The following is a 23970-nucleotide window of genomic DNA, read 5'->3' on the forward strand; positions in this document are numbered from 1 at the left end:
GAGGGATACACAGCGCGGTGACAGGAGGCGGACCACGCGGAGGGATACGCTGCGCCCTATATAAGGGCGTGGAGCTAGACCGCGATCTCTTTTGGCTGGCGCGTGCTGGTGGGCGGCTGTAGTCGTGCTCCCTTCTGTGGCTCTTCGCCCTGCTGCGTGTCCTTCCGCCACCATCATGGGCTTCGGAAACTTGAAATCCTCCGCGGGGCTCCAGGTCCTCAACGACTTCCTAGCGGACAAGAGCTACGTCGAGGGGTGAGCCGAACACGCGCGAGCTTCGGCGTGTCACTCCGCCTCGGGGCTGCGAGCGGAGGCGCCTCCGTCTGTCCCGCGTGGCGCAGGTCCTGTTGGCCCTTCGCTGCCCGCACAAAGCGCGGCGCGGGCTGGGAAAGCCGTGACGCCTCCCTCCAGGACCTCCTTGTCGTCAGGCTCTTAAGCCGAGTGTTGCAGATGCACATACAACAGGGAGCAGATGTCTGCGCTGAGGGCCGGGCACAAAGGGGTTAAAAGCATCCTCTGGGGAGGCGATGGAGCGATAGCACCTTGGGCACCATTGCGAAGGGGACGCTCCCAGTGGCTGGCTTCTGCTGGGAGTTAGTGGTACGTCAGTTTAAGAGCCTAATCCTGAGCGTGTCTATTCAGAAGTAAGCCCCCTTATAGTCAGTGGGGCTTGCTCCCAGGAAAGTCTGGATAGGATTGCAGCCTCAGAGCCCAATCCTGTGCATGTCTACTCAGAAGTAAGTCCCATTCTAGTCAGTGGGGCTTACTCCCAGGAAAGTGTGAATAGCATAACAACCCAATCCTATGCCTGAGAAGTGTGGCTAGCCTAAGAGCCCAATCCTTTGCCTGTCTACTCAGAAGTAAGTCCTGTTGTATCCAGTGGGGCTTACTCCCAGGAAAATGTGGGTAAGATTGTAGCCTATGTCACTGTCCTGTACACAGTTACATGGGTGTAAGCCCCATTGAATGGAAGCTTAGAGTACTTACACATGGATAGGATTGTGCTGTACAGGATGACCAGATGTCCTCTTTTTCCAGGGCATGTCCTCTTTTTTACCCTTGTGTCCTGGAAAAGAACTTTGCGTCCTCCTTTTCCTTGTGACTGGCCCCTGCAGGCAGCACGTAGCCTTCTTATTAATAAATTATACATAATATAGTTATAAATTTAAAAATAATATGCAACTGAAAGAAATGGTCCAAGACTGAAAACTTTGGTACCACTTAGTCCATAGGATCACCAAAAGTCAGATCCAACTGAATACAGCTTGAAGTATATTAATATTAAGTAGCAAGTAATATAGTGTTTAAATTAACCGCATGAAATGCATACATGAGTGTTTTTAGTTTTTCTTTTGTCATGTCCTACATTTATCTTGGATGTGCTACATTCACGGGAAGGAAGGGCCTGGCATTCCTACTGCTGGGATGCCCCTCCTGGGAGGCAGGATCAGAACCTCAATGAATGGATACTCCTCCCACGTTGCGTCCCTTCACAACCTCAGTCTTGTGACCTTCTACCTTCTTTTGTTGTTTGGGGGCTAGATTTTGCACCACCCTTGCCTTCCCTGCACTCATCCAGGCTCTGAGGGGCAGCCAACTTGCCAAGACACAGCGCTGCACCCCTCACTGCAGGCTCCTTGGACCAGAGGATGCTGTAGGAATGGCAATATTTAGCATATAGTGCTTTTGGCTATTCAGATGACATTTGTAAGCTTTGCAATGGTCTTGTAGGATAGGTCTGTATTAAATAATGTATTCAAAATGGTTGTATTCCATCTTTCCCCAACATCAGTGCACCCAGGGTGGCTTATAGTCTTTTAAAAAAACCATAAAGGCAATGCGATAATGTTAAATCATAAAAGCAGCAACCAAAATGAGTTTAAAAGCTGACAGTAAAGAAACAAAATCAGCAGTATAGTAAAAACAAAACAGGAAGCTAATAAGAACAGCAAAAAACTCAGGCAAAATCTGGTGTTATGGAAAATTCTAACAATAGAAATTAAGAGATGGGAAAGCCAAACCAAAAATGTTTTTGTCCCTTACTGAAAAGTGAACAGGGAGGCTATAGTTCTTAACTCAATTGGGAACAGCAGTATAGTGGGTCAAACCACCAGGCCCTGAGACCCCACAGGCTGTCACTAATTGAAATTTCTGAATAGTCTTCAAGGGCTGGCTCATGTAGACCATGTTATAGGTAGAGAGGTTGTTTCTGATGAATAGGATTATAGCCTACAACGCAATGGGATTACTTCTGAGTAAAAAAAACCTTTTTCAAATATCTCTAGTTATAGGAATCAAGTTGTAGTGTGCTAAGGCATGGACAACATGGACTACTGCTGATGCACCAGTTGAAGCTAGACAAAGGGCCCCCCCCCCAAGCCACCACTACCCCCAGGTGATCCAGAAGGATAACCCCATTTATTTATAGAATTTATATCCCGCCTTTCTATCCCAGTAAAGGGCAGTCAAGGCAGCTGACAAATAAAATCATATTAAACACATAAAACATATAAATAAGTATAAAAATAAAACTTTTAAAAACAATAAAACACAATAAAATCCAATAAAAACTTTAATCCTGAATTTAAAATACAGGTCCAACCTTGTTATACACTGATTTTTCACACATGGATTTAACTCAACAGGAATGGCCACAGCAAATGAGAAGGAATGTGCTGATCCCTGGAGAAGGGGAAAAATGCACCCCTTTAAAATGCTTTTCTTACTGTTGTAGAGATTTTTATCTCAACATGAGACAGACCCTTTAAATTAAAGGAAAATCATCTGTGCAAAGTGCCCTCCACGGGGTGGAACCAAGGGAATAATGAGACTCTGTGCCCCCTAGTGTCAGCATAAAAAGTCTTCCCTAAAGAAAAAGGTCTTAAACCCCTCCCCCCCCAAGGACTCTAAAGAGGGAGCAGTTCTGGGGGGGGGGGTTCCACAGATGGGGAGCCACCACTGCAAAGGCCCTCTTTCTGCTGCCATCCCCCTCATCTCTACTGGTGGTGGCACAGTTAGAAGGGCCACCTCTGGTGACCTGTGAGGATGGGTCAGATTGTATGGAAGGAGGCAGTCCCTCAAATACCCTGGACCCAAGCCGTTTAGGGCTTTAAAAGTCAAAACTAACACTTTGAATTCAGCTCTGAGCAAACTGGCAGCCAGCGTAGCCACCAAAGCAGCGGCCCGGCAGTCAAACCAATGAGCCCCAGCAACCACGCAGGCAGCTGTGTTCTGCACTAATTGCAATTTAAAGCATGTTGCAGTAGTCTAATCTGGATGTCACTAGGGCATGGGTCATCATTATCTCCCTATATTGTAGAAAGGGGACTGAGAGAAAGACCAAAAAACAGCTAAGAGCTTATAACTGAGGCAAGTCTCAAACAAGAGACTTGTTTGTAGTTCATTCTCTTTAGTGCGATCCTATGCGTGTCTCAGAAGCAAGCCCCATTGAATTCAGTGAAATTTACTGTCAGGTAAATGTGTATAGGATTGCAGCTGTAGCCCCCATCATGATCTTGTGAATTTACCTAGGTCTTCTGAATGGCTGCTGATGGGAGGGTAAAAGGCTGTCCTAACAAGATGGAATTACTGAATCAATCTGTTGTTAAAGACAGGTTGATTAAAGAAGATAACTTTTATACTTGCAATGGGTCTGTGAGGTAGGGTATGGCTAATAATCATTCATTCAAAGTGTTTTGGTTGGGCATGTTTTTTAAATAATTTGCTTTTAACCAAGTTTTTGACCTCAGCCCTCTGTAGACTGAGACACTTTTCAGTGTGAACTTTCAGTGTGGCTTCTCAAGATGATGGAGTGGTGTCTGCCCAACCTGAAATATTAGATTTTTAAACTGAATGAAACATCAGAATGAGGTCTATAGCAATTGCATTTTCATAGAGAGGTGAACAGGTTCATCTTCATGGTGTACATGCTGAGCAGGAGGTAGTTAGATTGCTGTACTCAAGCTGCTTAACTTATGAAGTAGATACTGACAGTGCAAGTGACTCTGAGATTGCTAGTTGGAATAGCTGTATAAAGTCATTACTGAATGCTATTGTCATAGGTACAATAGTGTTTAAAGAAATTTTTTATGTTCTGGGGAACCAGATTTGCCTTTTACTGAAGGTCTGCTTTCAGAACCATCTGAACATATTCTTAGCTGCAGCAAAAGCTACCCCTACCCATATTGGCTCTGAGGCACAGTAAGGTGCTGTGTATATCTGTTGTGTGGAGAGTTCAGTTGTTGGTGCACCACAAACACTCCTTGAGCATTTACTGTGAAATTATAACAAAAGATGCATGCTTCCAGGCCTGTGCGAGTGGGAGCCAGTGTAAACAAAGTTAAGAACAGTCTGACTCGATCAGATCAAATAGTGTTATCTGTTCCAACAGTCCAATTGCCTTTGTGGCCAGTGAGCTATCTCTGAGAAGCAAGTGAGATGGTGCACAACCATGACCAGAGTAGGATTGCATAATCCCTTCCTTTCTAGAAAGTAGTGGAGCATTCTGGGATATCTTTGCAACTTTAACAATGTGATCATCTATGTGGTGCAAGTAAACCTATTTTTCTATGAATATGTTTTTGCAGATATGTCCCATCCCAGGCAGATGTTGCAGTGTTTGAAGCTCTTGCTGGTCCCCCTCCTTCTGAGCTATTCCATGCCCTCCGGTGGTACAACCACATTAAATCGTATGACAAACAAAAATTAAGGTAGGACTTGTTTGATTGAATTTGTTTTTTTTTTGTCTGCATTTTTGTTTTGGATTTTACTACTTTTACTATTTTCAGTGAAAACTGACTCTTTTTTTAGAATTCATAATATTAGTGACCTGGGGGGAGAAATTGAATTTTCCACTTGGAAAATTTTCCTGGACTAAAAATTCAGATTCCGGTAGAGAAGGGTATTGGAAGTTCTATATTGTAAATTTTCTGGAAAACCCATATTTCTGACAATCTCATTAATGGAATAAGCTGTTCCACTTATTGTACCTCGGTCTGTGCTGGCATTTTGATGCACTAATGATACAGTTCTGAAAAGCATCATTTTGTGGGTCAATAAATGGATCAGAGATAGTAAACATCAATTATTTGTTTAGCATTTTTTTGGAAAATCATGCTGTCAGAGTTCAGCTTAAACTTGCATAAAGATTATTTGCAGAACTTGTCCCAAATCCTGCCAATTTCATAACTTGCTAACTGTAGTATAATTTTTTTGCCAGTGCTATGCATTAAATGTTAAATATTGCAATAATGCCAATCATTGTAAGACTAAATGATGAAAACCATGATATTCATTTTTTATTTGGAGAATGTTAATAGTTATGAAAGATGCTGTTTTGCTTTTCCCGGGAACTGAAACCTTGCTTTAAAAAAGTATTTCACATAAAGTGATAAATATGCATGATTGGTATGCATCTCTGCTTCAACGCATCTTGAATCTCAACCCACCGTTGTCCTTCAGTCTAGTCCAGAGTTTTCAAACTGGGGCATCACTGTTACCAAATGAGCTAGGTTTATTTGTTTAGGGCAGGGGTGTCCAAAGTTTTTGGCAGGAGGGCTACATCATCTCTGACACTGTGTCGGGGGCCAGGGAAAAAAAGAATTAATTTACATTTAAAATTTGAATAAATTTACATAAGTTTAGATAAATGAACATATTACAGATTAACTTATAAGAATGAGTGAATGTCTTGCAATAGCTCAAGACCTATAAAAGGCCTTGCACAAAGCAAGGCTGGCCTTTCCTTTGCTGCTGCTACTGCATCACAGACATGAAACAGCAAGCAGTGGAGGGAGCCCTCATCCAACAGCTCACATGAGAGGTCAAACAGTCACCCTCACCCTGAGAGCAGTTGCGTTGGGCCAATTCGAGCTCCAACAAACCTCCAGAGGGCCAGAGGCTCATTGGAGACTAGGGGCTCCCTGAGAGCTGCATTGAGAATCCTCGGGGCCATAAGTGGCCCAAGGTCTGGGTTTGGGCACCCCTAGTTTCGGGGAATAAGTATACCTGCTCTATTGGAACACTGGGACCTTAGACTGGATGCGAACCAGCGTTCTGCAGAAATTCCTTTTAAAGAAGAAACAGAGATAAATATTCCAATAAACGAATACAGTTTTATTAAAAGGGACACAAAATAGATATCCAAAAGAATCAGTAGAGGACTATTGTAATGCCCTAACCAGAGTGTCCTATAGTGGTGAGTGCAGTGTCGTGAGAGTGTATTTGGTGCATCTGAAGAAATCAGAAAGAGGAGTGGTAAGGAAGGATGTCAGGGATCCCTGTTCTGCCAACCCCAGCTGCTAGCTAAAGATGGGGAGAGAAGGGAACAAGGGGGGTGAGGGAAGAGAAAGAGTTCAAAGTGAAAGACATAGCTACCTGTCTGGATGTCTGGTCTGTGAGCAGCAGTTTCTGTGAGCAGCATGTGTGTCTGTGGACAACCTAGAGAGTTACCCCATGTTAGGGCACTAGGGAGAGTGATCATTTGCTAGTCAAACCGTCGTAGTATTTAAGGATATTGAAAAGTTGCTTACATGTAAGCAGAATGTTTAATTTATCAATAGGTAACTAGGGTATGAATGAAGGGAATTCTTCTTAATCAACCAGGATACAGCTAAACAGGGCTAGCAGTGTCAGCTAAAATGCAGATTATCTCTTTGGTGCCAGAGAATGTCTAGCAACTTTAAGTGAGGTTTACCTAAGTTAATGCAAAATACAGGTATACTCTAATGTTTTGTTACAAAATACAGAAGTTACTGAAATTGCATTCAGGAAAGCAAACACAAACTGAAGATACAATGGAAAACCGTCTGACAGGATTACTGAGTTTCATTCAGCTAGAGATACAAGTAGGATTATCAGTTTCCTTCCAGGATGTGTGATTGTGAGGGGAGAAGAGGAAATACGCAACCAAGAGTCTGAGCTTGACCAAAGTGGGAATGAGGCCTGTAGGCCAGTGTTTTCTGGGAGAATAGTTCATTTTGCATGCTGGCATCCATATATGAAGGCCTGTTCTTGATATCAAAGTAGCATAACCAGAAATACAATAAAATGAGGAATTTTCCCGTAACATCATGATTCACTTCTCAGTTTTGCAATTGAAAACCGGAAGTGGGTTACAATCTTAATTTTTACATTTTCTTAGGCTTGTGGAGCCTTGTGGAGGCTTCCATGGGGCTCCTCGCACTCTAAGGATGGTGCTGCCAATACTGATGAGTAAAATTAAGCTCTTGTTGCCCCTGGCAGTGGCACAGACAGAGCTTCTCAGGCTGGGCCATCGCAATGCCCCAGTTTGAGAACCTCTGGTCTAGTCCTTGACTTCACTGGGACAAAAATGGAGCAGTGATTTTCCTTGTCTTTTCAAGCACTAAGCAAATATTTGTAGCCACTGAGATTCCATATAGACTGTGTATCATTTCATTCATTTGGTGCCTCTTAAAAGGTCTTATCAGTAACTGCATGTTAGTTTCTAAATTAGCACAGAATTTCTGAAGTCTGGGATGCCAAACAGGTTTGAAGAGACAGTTATTTGGTAGTAATCGTAGCGGCTATAAAAAAATATAAACAAGGACAGCATTCCCCTTTTAATTACTTGTTTCATGGCTTTGAAGTCTAGTGTTGTATATAGTCTAGTCCAGTGGTTCTCAAACTATGGGTTTGACCCACAGGTCAAACCTGCCAATTTGACCCAGAGGTTTGACCCAAAAGTGGGTCATGAACCAGTTTTTGGTGGTTTGAGAAACTGACAGGGTACATTAGGTTATGCGCATCAAGGGTTGAACAAGCTGCTACTTGAGGGGGAGCACTGCTGCTCAATCACCACTGTAGACACCCTTGGCATTTATAAATCGGACAGCTGCCTAGGGCAGTGGTGGCGAACCTATGGCACGCATGCCAGAGGGGGCACGCAGCGCTGAGCCAGGCAGTCTGGAGAGGGGTGCTGAAGTTGCATGTCACTTTAAAGAAAACCAAGCCCCTGTGTGTTGGGAGGGCGGGCTGCTTCCCTCCTCTCCCTTCACCCCCACCTGCCCCACATTTGTTTCCCTTTTCAATTTTGCCTGCTCTGCAGGCTTAAGGTCCCTGTTTTTCCCTTCCCCAACTCTCCAGCAGGCTCAGCCAATCAGCATCCAGCAGGCTCCTGGCTTTTTCTGTTAGAATGGCTCAGGGCCCTTCACTGGCAGACCACCAGCCAAGCCTGAGCCGCCCTTCTCCTCAGCCCTTGCAGCCTGCCTTTCCCTCAGCAGCTCCCCACTCAGCGCCAGGAGAGGCTTTTCCTCCACAGCAGAGGAGACATCCTGCGTGTCTACTCAGAAATAAGCCCCATTACAGTGGATGAGGCTTGTAGCCTGCTCCTGTGTGTGTGTACTCAGAAGTAAGCCCCATTACAGTGGATGAGGCTTACTCCCAGGAAAGGGTGCCTGGGATTGGAGCCTGCTCCTGTGTGTGTGTCTACTTAGAAGTAAGTCCCATTAGTGGCAATGAGGCTTACTCCTAGGAAAGAGTGGCTGGGATTGCAGCCTTAGAGCCCACTTCTGTGGGTGGGGCTTTTTAAAAAAAAATTTTCTTGTTTGAGAAAATGAACAGTGGCAAGGTTTGCAGCCACCCCCTCCCTGCCAATATTTCTTTAATAATAATAATAAGTTTATTTTTACCCCGCCTTTTTCCCCGGAGGGACTCAAGGCGGCTTACAACAGGTTAAAACAGATTAAAAACATAATTTAAAAACAGATAAAAGCATATTAACGCATATCATAAAAAACAGTAGTCAGATAAAAAGTAATAAAAAGGTAAAAAGAGCATAGAGCAGCAAGTCATAAAAGAATCAGGCCTGTGAAAAATTAAAAGATGTTGAAAAGATGTTAAAAAGGCTAAGAACTCAGAAGGCTTGTTTAAACAGAAGGGTCTTCAGGCCTTGCCGAAAATTCTCAAGAGAGGGAGCCATTCTTAAGTCAAGGGGAAGGGAATTCCATAGTGTTGGTGCCACTACTGAGAAGGTCCTATTTCTAGCCGCTGCCCCACGTACCTCCCTAGGAGGCAGCACTTGTAAAAAGGCCTTCTCTGATTACCTAAGAGGACGAGCTGGATTGTACAGAAGTAGGCGATCTCTAAGATACAGTGGCCCAGAGCAGTATAGGGCTTTAAAGGTTAAAACCAGCACCTTGAATTGGGCCCAGAAACGAATGGGCAGCCAAGGTAGCTGCTGGAGAAGCGGACTGACAGAGTCAAACCACCTACCTCCAGTAACTACATGGGCTGCCGCATTCTGCACTAGTTGCAGTTTCCGAGGGCCGTCTTCAAGGGCAGCCCCACATAGAGCGCGTTACAATAATCTAACCTCGATGTGATCCAAGTACGGATGCAGCTGGCGCACCAGCCGAAGCTGAGCGAAGGCCCCCCCCCCCGCCACAGCCGCCACCTGGGAATCCAGGAGCAGCTGCGAGTCCAGATGGACCCCCAAGCTGTGCACCTGCTCCTTCAGGGGGAGTGCAACCCCATTCAGCGCAAGCTGATAGTCCAGCACCTGCATCAAGGATTTCCGAACCAGGAGAGCCTCTGTCTTATCCGGATTTAATTTCAGCTTGTTAGCCCCCATCCAGATCCTCACTGCCTCCAGACAGCGCTCCAGGCCCCCAACCGCCACCCTGGAGTCTGGAGGAAAGGAGAGATAGAGCTGGGTGTCATTGGCATATTGATGGCACCCCACTCCAAACCCCCAGTTTCTTTACCCAGCATGTGATTAGTCTGTGGAACTCTTTGCCACAGGAAGCAGTGATGACAACTTGCCTAGGTGCCTTTAAGAAGGGATTGAACAAATCTCTAGAGGAAAAGTTCATTAAGGGTTACAAGTAATAGTAGGTAAAAGATGTTAATGTATGAGTTTTTTTTTTAAACTAAAACCTCAGTATTCAGGTTAAATTGCCGTGTTGGCACTTTGCGATAAATAAGTGGGTTTTGGGTTGCACTTTGGGCACTTGGTCTCTAAAAGGTTCGCCTAGGGCCTTTAAAAAATTTGAGAATCAGTGCTCTTGACTATATATGTAAGCAGCAGGTGGAGCTCTTTCTACATTTAAAAAAAATGTTTTGTGACTCCTAGTTTGATTTAAAGAGTTCTGATTGGCATTTGGCTTTATAATTACGTTCCACAGGAAAACATATTCTGCAAGTCTCAGGCATTTAATAAAACATTTAATCTTCAGTTGTTGGTCTTGGAGGAGCTGTTTTCCTTCATCAAAAGCAGGGAACTGCGGGAGTCAAGGACAAGTTCTTAGGATACCGTACTGGAGAAGTGTAGTATCTGTCTGACCTTCCTGAAGAGGACCTCTCCAGTTGATCATTTATGCATAGCCCTGTTTAGGATTTCAGCTTGAGCGTGTTCTTGCATGCATGTGGAACTGCAGCATGACGCTTACCAGAGCAATTAGACACAATTTCATATCAAAAGTGTGTGTATGTGTTGTGGAATAATATCAACTGGGATGAAGGAGAGACACGCCATGCCATGATAAAGATCTTACTCAACTCTGTTGTACAGAATGAGGTGGTAAACTGATTATACCTGAGGAGGGGGATAATGTTTTTACTTGCTCTCCAGTGCTGTAAAACTAGCAGAGCTAGAATCTTTTCCTCTCATGTGCTAGTCTCCTGTTTGCAGGGAGTTATTAAATGTGGGGCTCTGATAAATTATAGTACCTTACTTATAGACAGAAGTGATACAGCCCATTCTACCACTGTATTTCCACCTTTCTTTTCTACATGTGTAACTCAATCTCTGATGTTTATGCCTGTGCAACTTGGTAACTACTCTCTAAGGCAACAAGTGCCTTTGGAATGCAATAACTTTGTTAATTGTTTTGCCAAAATAATTCTGGAGTGTGTGTAATTCAAAGGAGGTTACTGTAAATAATTAAGTGTTGCCTGTTTTCTAGCCTGCCTGGGGTGAAAAAAGCCTTGGGGAAATATGGCCCTGCAGATGTGGAAGATGCAACAGATGGAGATAGCAAAGATGATGACGACATTGATCTTTTTGGCTCTGATGAAGAGGAGGTACTTGGCATCCTTCTCATCTTTAACTTTTGTTGCAAAAGTTATGCAAACAGCAACATGAACCTCATTGTATAGTCATGCCACGCTCTAAACTGTGAAATTTGGTTGTCTGTAATAAGTTCTCATGAACAACTGCCATGGGGGGTGCTTTCAGTTTTCAACTGGCGATATGATGAACAAAACCAAATCACCATCTTTCGACTGAAATTATGATGATTTGTTTTACCTGAAAAATCCGGTTGTACTTGATTGTGTTATAGAGGTGGGCTTGCTTTGTTTTATTTAACTTCATGGTTTTGTTTTTCTTAGGAAAGTGACGAGGCAAAAAGATTAAGGGAGGAGCGTCTTGCACAGTATGAATCAAAAAAAGCAAAAAGTATGTTTCTTGGTTTATTTAAAATATTCATATTCTATCTATTCATCATCCCTGAATTTACTCACTATAAATTAGTTTTTAGATTAAATTTATTATGAATTAATCTATGAACTTCAGTGCTATATAAATAATAGGAAAAAATTATGTCTACCTTAGATTTAGCCTCCCTGTTGCGTCTAAAACAGCTTGATAAGTCTGATAGTGAATTCCCATTTCTAGTTAATAATGACATTTATAGGCTGTAGTGTAAGACTTAAAAGTTTTACAAGTTTGTTAAATTTTTTATTGAAAATACTTTATGGGTGCCATTTGGTCTCACTGTAGGGACCAGCAAACAGTTTACCACCATTTCATAAAATAATTTTTTTTTTTAAATCCAGAGAACTCAAGAGAAAATTATTCTGGTCCTTTTTTTTGCTAATGGTGAAATTCTGATTTCTGATCATAACTAATGCATAATTCCACAGCTACTGGCCTGAAACTGTTCTGTATTGTAGCAGTTGCAGTATTCCAACTGTGGGAAATCAACAGTTACACTATATAATGCCCTTTTCTCAACTAGGTGAAAGGGATTTCAGTGTGACGGACAAGACTATCTTTTCTTGCATCATTTTTTCATAATGTTCTGATAATAATTTTTCATAATGTTTGATAGGGGGTGTAAAATTTATCTTATAGCTCAGAAGTGTTTTGTATGGAAAAAAAAACTTGTGAGTTTCTGGTTCTCATTAAAATAACCTATTCTACCATTTTACTAAGCCGTTCTTTGGTTCCTCTAGAGCCAGCACTAATTGCCAAGTCATCCCTTTTGTTGGATGTGAAACCTTGGGATGATGAGACAGACATGGCCAAATTGGAAGAGTGTGTCAGGAGCATTCAAGCTGATGGTCTGGTCTGGGGATCTTGTAAGTAATTCATAAAGGCTATTGCTGAAAACTGGTGGTTGATGGTGGAAGGACCATGGCTTAATGGTAGAGCACATGATTGTGTGCACAAAGTTCTGTGTGGCTCTTTGATGGGAGTCCCAGGGATTTTTTCCCCTTCTCTTTTATTAGTAAATAAGAGAGAAAAGAAAAAGATGGGAAAATAACATAAAAGTTACAATAAATGTTAGTAGGCAATCTATTCATGAATCTATAAGAAAAGCTTCCAGGTGTCCAAAAATATATCCATATGTAGTTGCTGCCTATATGCCATTCATTCAAATGTTGACAAGGTTAAGAGGTCGGTCCATTGAGCAATGGTGGGGGGGCACTTATCCTTTCAGTGCTTGTCTTTTAGCTGTAGTAAGGGTACAGAGAATCCTTTTTGCTATCTCGCAGTTAGCTTCCATGAGATAAGGCATGTAACTTAAAAGAACAGAAGGATACACAAATATCAGTTTTTGTTGTATTGCAGATTTAAGACAGCAAATATCTTTTTCCCTCAAAAATTGTATCACTGAACAAGACCACATAATGTATTTACGTGATACTCCAGGTAAATTGCAATGCTGGCAGCTGGATTTATTGGTCAACCCCTTAGAATGAAGGTGTGGTGGTGCACAGTAGACTCTAAAAAATTTTTTGAATTTGAGATATTGTAGTTAAAGCTGCTATCCATTCATTTTATAAGATAGGGTGACCCAGCTCTGTGTTCCATCTCTCTCTAAGGCTTCAGCTGTCATATTTATTAAGCAACTTTAGGTGTTGTAGCCAATATTATAGACTCCTTTGTCTGCATACGTTCAGTAAGTATTTCTAGAAGCATAGGCGATTCAGTAGCAGATAATGCTTCAGGACCACATTTGGGCTTTCAACAGATGCTGTAATTGCAAATATTGTCATTCAGTCAATGATGGCAGATCGTATTTAGCCTTGGAGTCCCAGGGATTTGGTGGAGGTTATATTGCCCACCCAAATCTCACAGGGCAGATGTGCTTTACATAAATTTCCCACTTGCTAAGAAGCAGTGAGGACTTCTGATTGTAAGAGCACAATCATTGACTTCATTTTGGTGGAGTATGGGATTTTGGCCAGAATGAAATGGCCAAACTCTTAAACATTGGTAAAAAGTCACATGGTTTGTGTGTGTCTCCCCCCCCCCCCCACACACACACACACTTTACCAGCTAGTGGGAAGAAGCAAACTAAGATTCAGGAGTATGGCAAGTTTCACAAATCTTCTCTGAACCAATTGACAAAAATTGTTTCTCTGCAGTGTTGTAACTTTTATAACTGACAGAGTCTGAGTTAGGCAGAGAGCAGGTCCGTTTTGAATACATTTCTGCCTCCAACCAAAGCTGTGGTTCTCATACAGACTACAGCAGAGATGGGAAATTCATTGAGCACCTGTTCACAAAAATACAGAAGTGCTTGCTGTGCTATTAGTTCTAATAGCTATTTTACTGTATTTTTTTCCTAGCTAAATTGGTTCCAGTTGGTTATGGAATTAAGAAGCTTCAAATTCAGTGTGTAGTCGAAGATGATAAAGTTGGGACTGATATGTTGGAAGAGAAAATCACTGCATTTGAAGATTATGTACAATCAATGGACGTAGCAGCTTTCAACAAAATCTAAGCCCTGATTGTATCAGAAGTAAAACTATTGGAAACACTGAAGTGTCTGTGTTTTTGTTTCCTCTCAAACTGTTTCCTTGCAAGTTAGTTCCATTATTATCCTTTAAAGGGTGGCTTTCTTTTCACTTTGAAATGGATCCTTTTAAAATTATGAGATGTGTCAGCTAGTGGGAAATCATTTAATTTCTCTGTTAAAATAATGTACATATTCCATGAGTGAGTGATATCTCATAATCATTCGTTAGTGGTTTGCTAACTTGCTTAGCTGTTGTGTTAGAATCCCACAGTATATTATGTAATGTGTGGCATCCTCCTTGCATAGTCAATTGACTGTCTAATGTGACGAGAAGCAACTTTGCTTGATACTTATAAACCATTCTCTTAAAAAGGTGGAGAACAGAAAGGGAACTTGATGTATGTCAATTTACAAAATTCAAATACATGACTGGCTCTTACTCCAAGCTACTTTGCTCAGTTCTTTTGGTTGGCTAAGTTATACATTAGGGTAATATTCATTGGCTAGTGTGCCCTATATATTCTGCGAATGGCTTATCAAATTGGAAGGATGAGGAGGGAATATGTGCCTTTGAAGGGTGGAGAATGGGTAGGAATAGACAGCAGGAATCTGAAAGAGGAAATTGGGGGTGGGAACACAGCTAAAGGGCAGCAAAGCCGTAACCATCCTAATTATCAAAATGTAGGTTATTTGTCTAGAAAATTGCTTGAGAAAATTCTGTGCCATCATTGGATGCATTTGTTGCAGGGTCATCCTCAGGATGGGTGTAGTTGTTAAATGGGTGTCTCTGGGTTACAAATTATACAGCTATATTTACATTTGGATGAATAGGTGAACAAAGTGAATGTCTGCTGCTCTGATGAGGGATCCAAAATGTCAGAGTACGTTTACAATGGACCAGCAAGTATTCTTTTCAGTACAGAATAATTGAATTAAAGCTGTGCAGATGCATCCATTCTTTGTATCTGACTCAAAAGCAGAATAATGTTTCATAGTAACGGCATAAATCTTCATATGGTCAGAATTCAAGCTTTATGGTGCAACATTTGCTTGATAAAATTCCTAGCCCTTCTGTTTTGTGAAGATAACCCTGAACTGAGCACCTTTATTTCCCCAAAACAGAAATAATGGGACTAAATTAGTGTCATTCATTTAGTAAACATTGAAGCCTTGACATCTGACATTCACATCTTCATCTCCACCTGCTTATCTGGGATGGCTTGGCTTGAAAATGAAAAAACAGGACAAATCTCCCAAAGTTGTAATATTTGAATTGGTTAATGATCCTGTCAACTTGCTGTCAATATGAATTAGTAAAACCTTCATGTGTGTAATGTTTCTAGCCTTCAGCTATTTTAAAACTAAGTGGTTGGTTATAGCTCATTAGTGTTGCTATAGTATATTTGGAGTTCTATAAATTTTGCTTCAAAGTTGTACTTCTTGCTTCAACCAAACATGAAAAGGCAAAATGATGGGTGGATAGAAAATAGTTCTTCACAAAGAAATCTGGATTTGTACCCTTGCTCAGTTTGCTATGCTGGCTTTTTATTTGACATTTATGTAAGGGAGCATTCAAAAACATAAGTTTCTCTCCCCCATGCTATTATTTCATTATGCATTTGTGGACAAGGCCTAATATTTAAACTAACCAATTTCACAGGGTGGTTTGTGAAAGTAAACAGAAATAACCTGACATAGCCCATGCCAAACTCTGAAAGCAAGGATGGGATAAAATGGCTCTTCCTGCACATAAGAACTTTTTATGTTAGGAACATTTTGAAGTACAGAAGGTAAAATATGAATTGGGCCTTGGCAAAACTATAAACATGGGTGTGATTGGTAGCACTCAGCAACCTTCCTCTTTCCAGCTCTTGTAATTGCTGTAATATAGATGGTGAGTTACTTTTCTGTACTGCTGAGGGAGGGGGGGGAAAGAATACTTGAAACTGCATGGTTTTTTTTTCTGTTGCCTGCATAGAGAATTCAAAACCAAACCCACTCTTGACGCACAGTTGCTATGTGATAATACGTGTTACTGAGTACACTACACAAAGCTAAGCACTTAAACCTGCATCTTTTCAATTGTCATTTTCCCATATTCTGCTCTTCTCATTTTAGGTTTCTCTTGGCCTTTACCACCTGCTCAGTTTTAAATGTCCTAGTGCTGGATTTGCCTCAGCTGCTGTTAATTAAGGCTATTTTAGCTGCCTGATCTCTTTGGTGGAAGAGTGTCATTCAGTGCTGTAGAGGGAACCAAAGCTCTACAAGAAGCATCATTATTGTCCCTTGTGCTTTAGGATGGATAGGGGTTGTATTTTGCCCTTCGTTCATTTTATTTGGAAATACATTTTGCCATCAGCAAATTGTATTCTTCAGGGATGAAGCAGTATACATGTTGTCCACCAGGTGTAAACTGAGAACTGGACTGAACTGCTTGCTTGACTCTTTGTTAATTATATCTGCATACTGCTGCAGAACTTGGAGGGGAGAGGTGAAGCATTCTTTTCAGTATAAATGTCCTGAAAAAGGTGCTGAGTTCAGCTATGTGAAGAAGCAGGTGCAAGGTGTATGCTTCAGCAGTTTTTTTCCCAAGCACAAGTAAACACTTCTAAGGCGCAATTAGGGGGAAAAGGAAAAGATCATTCTCCAGCAATCTGCTAAATGGCACCCTGGTTGCATAAGCTTTATAGAGCAGTGTAGCAGAGAGGCATAAAACAAGTGGCCTAACAAATGGTTGCAGATATGTTCTGTCTCTTATCCTAAAGGTGACAAACACCTTGATCTGAAATCAATGGGTTCTAACACCATCTGATGGTCAAAACAGTAAGCATGAATCTTCAGGACACTGGCTAAGATCTAAGGAGCTGGTACGGTATCTGATTGCATAAACTCGTGCATTCAAATGTGTGCAAATTTCGTTCTTTTGAATACTTGTGCTCCAAGCGCAGAACCCATATTAGCCGGATATCGTCGTCATAAAGTGCTGAAATGAAGAGTGACAGTTATCACGATCAATGAGTAAGAGATCTATGTTAGAAACTAATGTAACTAGAAATTGCCATGTACAATACAGGAATTCTGCCTTCTGAACACTGAGTGATGAACTCTTACCATAATGCTAGACTCAGACTGGTGGAGTTTGGACTACAACTTTGCTCTTTACTACATTAGGCAAAAACCCATTTTTCCCCTCCATGCATTCTAGAAGAATGATAGATTATGAACCAAATGGGAAAGGTTTGCTGTGCTTAGTTGAAAAGAATGTATTGGACACTGCCATTTTTCCCCACATCTGGAATGTGGAACAAATTATGAGAGTTGTTGAAAAATTAAATGCAGTAGAATGTTATCATTCCAAGAGGAAGATGGCCAGGACATTCTGAGTTAACGCCCTGCTTCAGAGAAGAAGGTGCCAGAGAAATGTCAAGTAGTTGGCTCAGTGTGTTTTTGGTGTCTTTGGCAATGGACAACACAATTTTTTAAGTGCTGTGGTTTGAGTGAGTTGGATGGAAAAAAGCATAATCAAATTAGCTGTGGAACATTCTGTGGTATTTTGGATGAACCTTGAAGGTGATCAGTTCAGAGATCCAACAGTTCAGTGACCATTTATCCCTCACACACAGAACAAGAATACTCTCACACTCTAAATTTTGTTAATGTTTCAGCCTAAGAAAAATAGAGAATGATGGACCAAACTAGAGATGGCAATCACAGTTGAATATGTTCAAGCATGAAACTGCCTTTATTGGGTAAAAATTCTGGTTCTAATTGCCAAGGGGGTTGGTGCAGAATGAAGAGACCACTCCGGCTGCATTTCTCCACAGGTGAGCTTCAATACCATAAGTCACCACAGGTGACTGAAAAGTGTTGGAAGGAAATGACAGCCATGGAAAGGTGAGGAGCCCATATGCCTTTGTTTTGAAACAGCAGACATACTTCCCTTTTTTCATGTGATGGGTTTTGTATTGTGACACAGCACTTGCCTATAATACCTAGGTTGGGCCTTAGTGTGCCACCAAAGACTTGTGTAAGGATGTACAACTGTCTCAGCCCAACCCATTTCATAACCCAGCAAAAAAAGCACACGGAAGACACCACCAGTGACAAGCTGCAGCCTGGCAGCTTGTGTGGGATGAGTTCTGCCTGCTTCCTTCCTTGTCAAAAGTCAAGTGAGGAAGAATCTGCCTGACTGGTTTAATGTGATGTTCCTATACCGTAGACCAGGGGTCTCCAAACTTTTTGGCCAGAGGGCCGCATCAAATGTCTGGCATGGTTTTGAGGGCCGGGGAAAAAATTTAAGTATAAAATTTATATAAATAAATCAGAGATGAAACTTAGATGTGTGAATAAACGAATGAATGGGCTCTTTCATTCAACCTCTCTGGCCTTTAGAACACCCTCCAGATGCAACCAGAGCACAGTTCCAGTCATGTTCGGCAAAGTTGGTCAGGGGCTTTCAGGGGACAAGAGGCTGGCCGCAGGCCAGATAGAGGCTTGCCACAGACCGCATCTGGCCCCCGGGCTGGGGTTGGGGACCTTTGGCGTAGACTGTGCAGCCTACTCCAGGAGTAGTTCTAGGACAGATGCAGCCAAGCTTTCAAAAGCTTTGCTATCCACTACCAAACAGCTAGAGCAGAGCTGCGGTCTGGAACTTGTAAAGCAGTAAGTATCTAGAATGGCTTCTCTTCCCCACTTGGTACTTGATATGTTTATATTCCTTGATCATACACAGCCTCCACAAGTAAGTACTGTTTAGGACAAGGGTGTCAAACGCTCTTCCTACAGTGGGCCAAACAGCATTCATGGCACCTGCTGAGGGCCAGAAGTGATGTTGTGAAGCTGGAGTTGATGTCATTAAGCAGGTCATGATTAGAAATAAGTACTTTTTCCCACTTAGGTACTCATTAGGTGCAAGTGACAGGAGAGAAAATACACAAATATCAATATTTCCAAGATATAGGAGAGTCTAATTTTCATGCAGGCTGCCTTTTCAGCAGTGACACTTCAGCTCAGCAATCGAGAGCCAGATAAAGAGCTTCTGAGGGCTGTATCTGGCCTGCTGGCCTTATGTTAGACACCCTTGATTTAGGACACTATGTAACTTTTACATATGGCAGCTGATGTATGATGGCTTTTGCATCTAGGGCATCCCTTGATGTTGCAAGTCAAGGTATTGCACATGATCTGTAAAGGGCAAAAGTAACCACTCCCACTTTGTCTGATATTTGGGATTCCAGGGTTGGTCTTCCAAGTTTGGTAGGGTAACTTCTTGACAGGGTTGATTCCTGACATTCCTTATTCCCCTTTGTAATTCTAAGAAACTGTTTAGAGATGGGTCAACACTCTGGGCTTTGTACACAGAAATGTACCCTTCTAGATTCCATTATACTTCCAGATTGCAATCCCAAATCAATACCAAATGTTGGGTCCCACTTTTTGGTGCTTGATTTATTAGAATCCAGTACCACAGCTATGGAGGCTCCATCACCCCAGCAGGCCTGTGTGCAGATGCAGCACAGCTTGCTGAACCTTCTAGAACTATGTTGGAGCTGCCAGATTCCAGTAAGTCCATGGGACTGATCTGTAGCATTTCTACCTGTTTGCCACTGTATTTTGTCTGTGTTAGAATTAGGTGGCATATCTAGAGCTAGCTGCCCAATGTTTCTTGCATGGCAAGTCCTTACTAACTCTAGGGGCCAACTCTTGAAAGAAATTAAAAAAAATTGGTTTTCTTTTCTCAGCAGGAAATGTTTTGTTCATCCAAAATGTGCAGCTTGTGTATATGTTTACCTGCTCTCTCTGCTATCCATACTTCTTAGCAGGTTAGCAACCCTCAGCATAACCCAGTTCAGACTCCCACCTGTGGCACAGGCAGAAAGCAAGAACTGAAAGGACACAATTCAGGCATGTGAGCTCGGCTAAAGACTACACATCAATATGAGTCCAACATAATATGTTGTAAATGTCTACAGACCCCATTGGGGAAACAGAGTCTCTAGTCCAAAGTAAAACTAGTGTATTCATAGCAAGGAACTCAAATACACCAAGCCACAAACTACAGATGATTTGAATCTATGAAGAGAACTTCCCAAGCATCATGTGGTGAAAGCATCTACTAAATATGTACCCATTTCAGACTTGCATACCATCTACTAGCATTACTCTTGACGTGTTGCTGCAGCAGCCACCAGTTCCTCAGGTATCTATTGCCAGATAGCCTGGTCTGTATTGGCTGATTAAGCACACCAGTGGGTAGCTGGACTAGCAGGGTAGCAGGCAAGTTCAAGTGAGAGGAGTGATCAGGCCAATGCAGCTCCTGTCTACTCCCTGGTGTGCCCACCTGTTGTCATTCTCCACTTCTACCCCCTGCAGCCACAAGGACATTGAGAAGGAAATGATGCAGCCAGTCAACAAAATGGATGCTGTTCACAACAGGAGAGGGGGGAAGAAAACACTGTGGCAGGTGGCCATTCGGATTTCAGTGCCTGCATGATGCAAGCTGAACTGGGGGAAGGCTGTGTGTGTGCACAGACACACACAATGCGTTTGTACACCAATGAAACAAAATGTGTCAATAATTTGAACATGGGATTTAAGAGGGAAACAAGGCAGGTCCAGGAAATGTTGATTTTTCCACAAACAAGGCAGGACAGACTCTTCCCCTACCCAGCTCCCCTCCAGTTGGCTGGGTTGGTTGTTTTCCACTCAGTTAACAAGATGACAAATCTTCAATTTTTGAATAGATGGGTAATCAGATACATATTCTCATGTATTAAGCAGAGTGTTATGCAAGTATTTAATCTTCAAAATCAGCCACCCTCAAGAAAACAAAGACCAATCTTAAGAATTTATTGTAAATGTTTTTTTCCTTGTTAGGTCTGGACTATGTCTCCAGTAAGACAAAGTGCCATATGACAACACACTGCAGGCAAAATCATTCCAAAACAGTTCTGCTATGTGTGCAATGCAGATAAATATAGGTATACAGATTCTTAATAAAAAATGTTTTCTACAAATGCAACTGAAATGTGATTTTATAATGTTCTGGGGGGGAAGATTACAGAAGCAAATGTTTGCCTTGACAATCCTATACATGCCCATTTGGGTGTTACTCTCTATGAACTCACAAACTTACTTCAAACTAAACGTGGATATAACCAGGCTTCCCCTCCCACCGAAATCAACATTCTATCAGCCTTTTGATGGATGACTATGTTGCATTGGTGTGTATAGTGCTGAAGACTGACATGGCTTGTTGGGATGGCATGGAATGATCGTGCTCAAGGAACAAAGCTGTTTGCACTAGATTGCCAGCCCGATCCTATACTGCCCAGAGCGTGGTACTACTGTGGCGCTGACAATGGCTGCTGCAGCATCCTAAGTGCTAACTAGGCAGCGCTGTCAGCATCTTGGGAGAAAGGGACTTTCATCCCCTTCCCTCCAGTAAGGCAAGTCGCCCTGCAATGGGACTACTCAATTCTGTGGCAACCCTTGGGCTGCCAAAGAATTGAGAGCCTCCATGTTGGGCCTGTGGTCCAACACAGAGGCTCTGGATGTGGAGGAGCAGAGCTCCTCTGGTCCTTCCTCCTTCCCCCCAGCACACCTCCAAAGGAGCAGACGTCTCACATGTGTGAGACTGAACTCATCTGAAATAGTGCTTTCTGGCACTTCCTAATTGTATGCGTGTGCCTGCATGATCTGGTACATATGAAAAAGAAAATCCACATTGTTGAGATCACTTCTTGCTAGGATAAGAGATTCATATGTCTTGTTACAAGTAATAAGCTCGATATATTGAATTCCATCCACGTGCTCTGCAGCGGGCAATAAAGAAGAAGAGACAAGTGGGCTCCATTGTCCATTTTGTGTGGCAAGACCAGAACATCTTCCCTTTGCGTAGTGGTTCTGCTTTACAAATTATGAAAACACTTTGAAAGCCAGCTTGTGATACGGCCTGAGGAACAGCCACCAGAAAGGAAGAAGCCAAGGATTCTGCCAAGCAGCCTTAAGCAGCTGTTTAGGTGCAACCTATTGTAATGCAGTTTATTTTAAGCAACACAGGAAAGAGAATGTATATGAAAATTCCCCAAGGATTTACCCCAGCAGACTAAGAAAAAAGTGAAAATTTCCCAAGGAATTACCCCAGCGGACTAAGAAAAAGGTTGAGGTCTTTGACTGGAGCCAGAGGAAGACAACATTTTGATTTTGAAAAACTATTCAATAGGATTATGAGGCAAAGTATCCTCATAAGATTATGAGAGTATCCTTATGCTCTCATACAAAACACCCTCATTCATTTAGTAGCTTGAGATAGTCATTAGAGGTGCTAGTTGATGGTCTGGCCTTTAAAGCCAAGTCCAAAAGTTTGATGATGGAGTGTTTCACAATGTGACAATAAACATAATCACCCACTGGAGTGTCTGGATCAAGCTCCTCTTCAAGGCAAAAGAGCACAGTCTGGTTAAAAATGTGTTTATAGCCATACTGCCAATTAAAGATCCACAGAAGAGCATACAAAAGAATCATGAGCTCCAGAATTCAACTAAGAAGCCTCAACACACCATGCCTTTGGTTCATATAGATAGGCATAGTTACAAACACTGCTGGCTATGGAATACTAGTGGATACTGTGCAAAGGGTGAAAGATATAGGGAGCCACTTGCTGAGATTTTTCAAGCTTGCAAATTTATACTTCAGGAGTTTCAGGGGTTTCACACAGTTGTAAGTTCATGGCATTCCATACTGGTTCACTGATGGTCCCAGATCGGCTAACTTCCCTTAGTGTGTGTTTCACTAATTCCGAAAAGGTCACACTAAAACAGAATCGGAGTCTCTTGCTGAGAAGCACATAGAGAATGGGGTTGAGGCAGCTATTGATGAAAGCAAAGCCGACAGAAAGAGGAACAGCATCCCGCAGCAAGTCATGCAAGTAGTCATTGTGGTGAGCTGACAGCTCAAGAATGCTAAATACGTGGTAAGGAGTCCAGCAAATGAAGAAAGCCACCACAATGATAAGAATAGTCCAGAAAAGTCTGCTGGAAGTTAGTATAGCACTTTTCTTCACCTGGAAAATCAGGAGGGAGTAACAAATGACCATAGTTAACAGAGGAAAGAGATAGCCACAGACAAACCTCACCCAGGTCAGAACATGATGTCTTAACACAATGAGATGGAAGTCATTTGGGTGAAAGTTGTTGTAGCAAATGGTTACATTGTCAGGTAATGTTAGGGTGTCTTTGAAATACAGTGCCGGGCTCCCAATGAGTGTTGCCAAAATCCAAATGATCCCAGTCAAAATGAAGGTGTTCTTGACAGTCCGATACTTGTAGGAGAAGACAGGATGGATGAGATGAACATAGCGGTCGAGGCTGATTGCTGTCAGGAAGAAAACACTGGCAAACATGTTGAACAAGGCAATAAAGGAGTTGGCTTTACATAGCCATTTCCCAAAGGGCCAATGAAAGCCCATGGCCACGTATGTAATGTAAAGAGGCAGGAACAAGACAAAGATTAAGTCTGCAATTGCCAGGTTGAGGAACCAGAGAGAAGTGACTGTCTTATTCCATTTCACACCCATAATCCAGATGACTATTGCATTGCCAGGCACTCCAAGGAGGAAAGCCAGAGCATGAAGCACAAGAGAAATAATCTGTGGATTACTGAGAGAGGAGGCTGCAGGCTCATCTTCCTCATAATTCTCCAAGTAGTAGGTGAAATTGTCCAAGTCTTCATATTGCATATCGTAAGCTATTGCCATTGTCACAGGTCGTTTCCTGGGTGGTGCAGGAATACAGAAGTAAGAATGGGGTGAGGAGTAGAAACTACAGAGAAACCACAATCAACAAACTAACAGCCCAATCCTATCCAATTTTCCAGTGCCAGTGCTGCTGTACCTATGGGGGAAGCACTGCTTCCTGTGTTGGGGGTGCAGTCACAGAGGCCTCCTTAAGGTTTGGGAACATATGTTCCCTTACCCTGGGG

General features: G+C 42.3%; 2 protein-coding genes and 2 non-coding genes across 4 annotated transcripts; 3 read left to right on the forward strand and 1 right to left on the reverse strand.

The window, feature by feature from the left end:
* The first annotated feature begins 83 nt into the window (after positions 1–83).
* Positions 84–14010, forward strand: EEF1B2 (eukaryotic translation elongation factor 1 beta 2). Its single transcript, XM_066623745.1, has 6 exons — positions 84–255; positions 4587–4709; positions 10923–11040; positions 11350–11416; positions 12196–12321; positions 13820–14010. Exons 1-6 carry the CDS (start codon positions 176–178, stop codon positions 13972–13974), a joined length of 669 nt encoding a protein of 222 aa, XP_066479842.1. The 5' UTR covers positions 84–175; the 3' UTR covers positions 13975–14010.
* Positions 11202–11278, forward strand: LOC136638392 (small nucleolar RNA SNORD51). The gene has a single exon (XR_010793613.1). It is a non-coding gene; the product is annotated as a small nucleolar RNA SNORD51 (small nucleolar RNA).
* LOC136638405 (small nucleolar RNA SNORA41) lies at positions 11876–12008 on the forward strand. Its single transcript, XR_010793625.1, has one exon. It is a non-coding gene; the product is annotated as a small nucleolar RNA SNORA41 (small nucleolar RNA).
* Positions 14011–22350: 8340 nt separating the features above from the next.
* On the reverse strand, positions 22351–23728 carry CMKLR2 (chemerin chemokine-like receptor 2). The gene has a single exon (XM_066638055.1). The coding sequence runs from the start codon at positions 23726–23728 to the stop codon at positions 22676–22678; it is 1053 nt and encodes a 350-aa protein (XP_066494152.1). The 3' UTR covers positions 22351–22675.
* Between the last annotated feature and the right edge of the window lie 242 nt (positions 23729–23970).

This window comes from Tiliqua scincoides, chromosome 1 (assembly GCF_035046505.1).
Source record: "Tiliqua scincoides isolate rTilSci1 chromosome 1, rTilSci1.hap2, whole genome shotgun sequence".
NCBI classification, from domain to species: domain Eukaryota; kingdom Metazoa; phylum Chordata; class Lepidosauria; order Squamata; family Scincidae; genus Tiliqua; species Tiliqua scincoides.

Excerpts from the sequence above, each read along its gene's own strand:
- EEF1B2 (XM_066623745.1), top strand. The coding sequence starts at position 176 with ATGGGCTTCGGAAACTTGAAATCCTCCGCGGGGCTCCAGGTCCTCAAC. Across the intron at positions 11,417-12,195 it reads TGAATCAAAAAAAGCAAAAA|AGCCAGCACTAATTGCCAAG; the intron begins GTATGTTTCTTG and ends TGGTTCCTCTAG. Across the intron at positions 12,322-13,819 it reads TGGTCTGGTCTGGGGATCTT|CTAAATTGGTTCCAGTTGGT; the intron begins GTAAGTAATTCA and ends TTTTTTTCCTAG.
- CMKLR2 (XM_066638055.1), bottom strand. The coding sequence starts at position 23,728 with ATGCAATATGAAGACTTGGACAATTTCACCTACTACTTGGAGAATTAT.